The following is a 4,587-nucleotide window of genomic DNA, read 5'->3' on the forward strand; positions in this document are numbered from 1 at the left end:
TATATATATATATATATATATGGTTGAAATTTATAGAAAAACAAAAAACGGAAACAGGTGTATTAGTTTGACGCTTGAGAAAATGAAAAAGTCTTTTATGTTTCGAGCCTACGCTCTTCAGCAGAAAGGAATAAGAAAAAATAAACAGAGGGAGAATGAAAAAGCTTGTGGTGCGTCTCATTGTGTGTACATGTGCATACATCTTTGCTTTTTATCGTTTCAGGGTCGATAAAATAAGTACCAGTTGAATACTGGGCTCAATGTAATCGACTTACCCCCTCCCCCAAAATTACTTGCCTTGTGCCATAATTTGAAGTCATTATTATTATTATTATTATTATTATTATTATTTGCAGATTATCGAGAAACGTCGTCGAGATAGAATAAATAACAGTCTGTCAGAACTGCGTCGCCTGGTGCCAACAGCCTTTGAAAAACAGGTCAGTATTTCAAATACCCACTGGGGACTTCGGGACAGATTGTATGCTAATGTAAGGGTGACGATATGTAGAGTTGGTGGAGGTGGTGGTGGTGTTGGTGCTGCTGCTGCTACTTCTAGTAGTAGTAGTAGTAGTAGTAGTAGTAGTAGTAGTAGTAATGGTGGTGGTGGCGATGGTAGTGGGGTTAGTGATAGCAGCACTGACAAGACCATTGTCACCAATTTTGATCGATCACAGTTTTGATGACTTATTAAGTTTCATCTCATTTTCTGTTCCTCTTCAGGGTTCCGCCAAACTCGAAAAAGCCGAAATTCTACAGATGACAGTCGATCACTTGAAGGTACTTCACCAAAAAGGTACGCATATGCTCCCTCTACCTACCTCTCCCGGTCTCTCTCTCTCTCTCTCTCTCTCTCTCTCTCTCCCTCTATTTATCTATCTCCTTGCTTGCCCTTCTCCCTCTGCCTCTTTCTGTCTCTCTCTCATTCTCTCTCTCCCTCTCTCTCTCTCCCTCTCTCTCTCTCTCCCTCTCTCTCTCTCTCTCTCTCTCCTCCTCCTCCTCCTCTCTCTCTCTTTTTTCTGGATCAAAACCCAAATGTCACGGTTCTACTGCTGTAATCGTGAAGTTTGTTGCTGTCTAGCTTTAGATCAGACTTCGGCAAGTTCTAAACTTAGTACATTGACAGCTGGAACTAAATACCACAGACGTTATCTAAGCAATAATAATAATAATAATGATAATAATAATAATAATAATAATAATGTTTTTTCTTCTGTTCCAGGACTGAACGGTTACAATTATCCTGACCAACATGCTTTAGCTCTCGATTATCGAATCGTCGGTTTCCGCGAATGTGCCACGGAAGTGGCACGTTATTTGGTGACGGTCGAAGGAATGGACATACAAGAACCATTACGATTACGTCTGCTGAGTCACTTGCAATGCTACTGCGCCCAACGAGAAGCGGCGGCGGCCACGAAAACGCCACACTGGTCTTCAGTGAGCACGCACCCCACCATCAACAATCAATACAACGGTTCCAATCACATGACCTCTGTACCGAATATGATTGGTACAGCGTCAACACAACACACAGGGCAAAATGAACACCATTTGTCGACGATCAGTACAAGCCATTCAGGACTTTCAGTGGCGACGAGTGCTGTCCCCCCTTCATACAGCGAAGCCAGGGTCAGCCAACAGACAGAAATATCAACGCCTTCATCGAGTGCGTTGCACAGTCATATGCGACTCGCGACCACAGCGCCTGCCGTGGCATCTGCTTCTCACCAGATGGCAGCATCTTTGAATACGCCCACTCAGATGCAACAAATATCACCGTCCATGCTTCCAACCATGCCTCAGATCAGTCAGTTCCCAGTTTCCTTAAATTCCTCCATGATGTCTCCAAACAATCACACGTACGGCAGTGGAAACGGAGTTGGGATCAACCAACACGGACCTTCAGTAAAGCCATACCGACCGTGGGGTACAGAATTGGCTTATTGACTATAAGATAACAATAATGGTCTTTCTTTCCTCTTTTCTCTCTCTCTCTCTCTCTCTCTCTCTCTCTCTCTCTCTCTCTTATATAGAAAGCAAAGAAGGTGGTTATGAAACAAGAGTTTGACTGTTAAAGACATTGCAATGTTTAGTTCTTATTTCTCTGTTCATGTTTTCGAGTCCTGCCATAGTCGACTTCAAGATTACCCCTTTCGGGGTCTTGTATAGGTATATATAAATATCCCAACTAATCTACTGGAGTCGATTGAACTGAAAATATCCCAACTTTTTTTATTCAAAAAAATTGGCCTTGAGCTTAAGTAAAAAAGCAATATTTCCCACTCCCTCACTTTTTCTTTTCTTTTTTTTTTTTGTTAACCAAAATAACTACGACGCCATATATTTCAAAATGTAACTGCCATGCTATATACAAGGAGCAACAAAAGATCTTCCATATTCTACACAGCCTACTGATGAAGTTAGGCAGGGGGTAACGATGTTTCCATGTAGATAATTTTTTTTTCTTACCATTCAAGGCGGTGCCTCAATATGTCCACAGTCTAATGTCTAAGTAAAACGTAAAACAAAACATTAGACTTGAATTGGTGTTCGCCGTATGGTTGTTGTTGATGTGTTTATCAAGAAGGGTGAATCTGGAAGGTTCTTTTCGTTGCACCTTGCATATGTATGTATGTATGTATGTATGTATATGTTATGGCAGTCACATTGAACTAAATTTTGTTGACCAAAGTTCCGTCGGTCTGACAGCAAAATGCAATCCTAAATAACATATCATAATAGAAACCAGCAAACAAGCAATTCCACGTGTTTCTCTGTTTGCCCAGTTTAAAAAGATCTCCTCTTTCTAAAATCACCATTTACGTTCCACCTGGTTCTTCCTGTCTGTGTGTAAATAATTTAAATTCATCTTGAAAAAAAAAAAAGGACGATTCATTCAGTTTTGGAGAATGTTTGTTTTTCTTTATATATATATATTCGTTTGTTTTTGTCTTTCCAAAACAAATCTGTGTACAATATTATAAAGATGATTCCACAATATAACTGTTTCATATATTTTTAAATATTATTATAAAGAGTGATTTCTTTCTTTTGTTTGTTAAACAATAAGTTAGCAAAAACGAAAACGAACTTCCAATTTTCTTTCTGGTTCATCACTTTGTAACAGTTATTATTATTATTATTATTATTATTATTATTATTATTATTATTATTATACTCTCTCTCTCTCTCTCTCTCTCTCGCTCTTTCATTTTATTTTATTTTTTCCTCTTCCTTTGTCCTTACACCTAGGGACACAATAAATTTTTTTGTTGCTCTTTTCTACACATCACTATAAACATTCCAAGACAGCATTTTCTACACATCGCTATAAACATTCCAAGACACACGTATATATATAAGAGACAGAGAATGTGTGTGTGTGTCATAGACAAGAATGGAGAATTCTACATCTTCGAAATTTATTTATTGCAGTATTATTTTCATTAGATTCCAATCCGACACGTGTTTCTGCTGTATAAGTCGTCTTAATGTCCTTTGATGTAGCATTTATGAGCATTTAGTTGATTCAGTGTATTCATAGTGGTTGTGGTACCTTCGTAAGAAAATCCAATTCTTTGCGCTGCTTTTGATGATAAGTTTACAAGAATGAGTGGAAAGAGGGGAAGGCTAAGTGATCACGTGGTATAACAGTAGAATCGAAACATTCCTTTTACGTGTGTTTTTTTTTAATAATTTATATATACATATATATTTTTATGAAATTTCAGCTTTTATATACAGATACAAATGTGTAAACTCACACAATTCAGAAATCTAGGATCATCGTTGTTATAACGTCCTTTTTTTTTTTTCCTTGCTTGCATGGTTCAGACGGAGCTTATTAAGGCAAATATTCTGCAATTGTATGCGTTTACTGTCGCCAACCTTCCTCTGTTTCCGAGCAACGTAATGCCCCGACATGTTTATGCAGAATATTGCAAATGAACGACACTGCTTGTATAGCATTCATCGACATTCCATAAATTATGTTTCCTTCACAATAAAAATAACACACACACACACACACATGCATGTGTGTATATATATATACATACATACATACATATAAATATATATATTTACATATATATGTATATGTATATATTTATATTGTGTGTGTATATTTACTCTTTCACTTGTTTGAGTCATTTTGACTGCGGCCATGCTAGAGCACTTCCTTTAGTCGTGCAAATCGACCCCAGGACTTATTCTTTGTAAGCCAAGTATTTATTCTATCGGTCTCTTTTGCCGAACAGCTAGATACGGGGACGTAAACACACCAGCATCGGTTGTTTTGCCTCATATTTTTATTCATCATCTTTCTACGAATTTTCTATGAAGTATACGGTGTTTACAGATCCCCTGTTACTTATATTTCAAAATTGGCATTTATCATCATCACCACCATCATCATCATCATCTCTATTTTGGGCTTTTAGTTATATCTTTGATATCTTAAACAATGGCTTCCGATGCAGACTTTTTTCTTCCGTAATTATTTTCTTTTCATACAAATATATTTAACAAAAATTTCCAACGAAATCTATTTTACGGCTTCCAACATACGTACATATATATATA

General features: G+C 37.3%; 1 protein-coding gene across 1 annotated transcript in view; it reads left to right on the forward strand.

The window, feature by feature from the left end:
- The window catches only part of LOC106867344 (hairy/enhancer-of-split related with YRPW motif protein 1), a 10,563-nt gene extending 7,563 nt beyond the window's left edge, over positions 1 to 3,000 (forward strand). The window contains exons 3-5 of the mRNA XM_014912193.2: positions 357 to 440; positions 724 to 796; positions 1,223 to 3,000. Coding sequence (XP_014767679.1) covers positions 357 to 440; positions 724 to 796; positions 1,223 to 1,950 — 885 coding nt within the window. The 3' untranslated portion in view covers positions 1,951 to 3,000. The remainder of the gene's footprint in view (positions 1 to 356; positions 441 to 723; positions 797 to 1,222) is intronic.
- Positions 3,001 to 4,587: the final 1,587 nt, after the last annotated feature.

The sequence above is a fragment of the Octopus bimaculoides genome, chromosome 3 (genome assembly GCF_001194135.2).
Source record: "Octopus bimaculoides isolate UCB-OBI-ISO-001 chromosome 3, ASM119413v2, whole genome shotgun sequence".
NCBI lineage: Eukaryota > Metazoa > Mollusca > Cephalopoda > Octopoda > Octopodidae > Octopus > Octopus bimaculoides.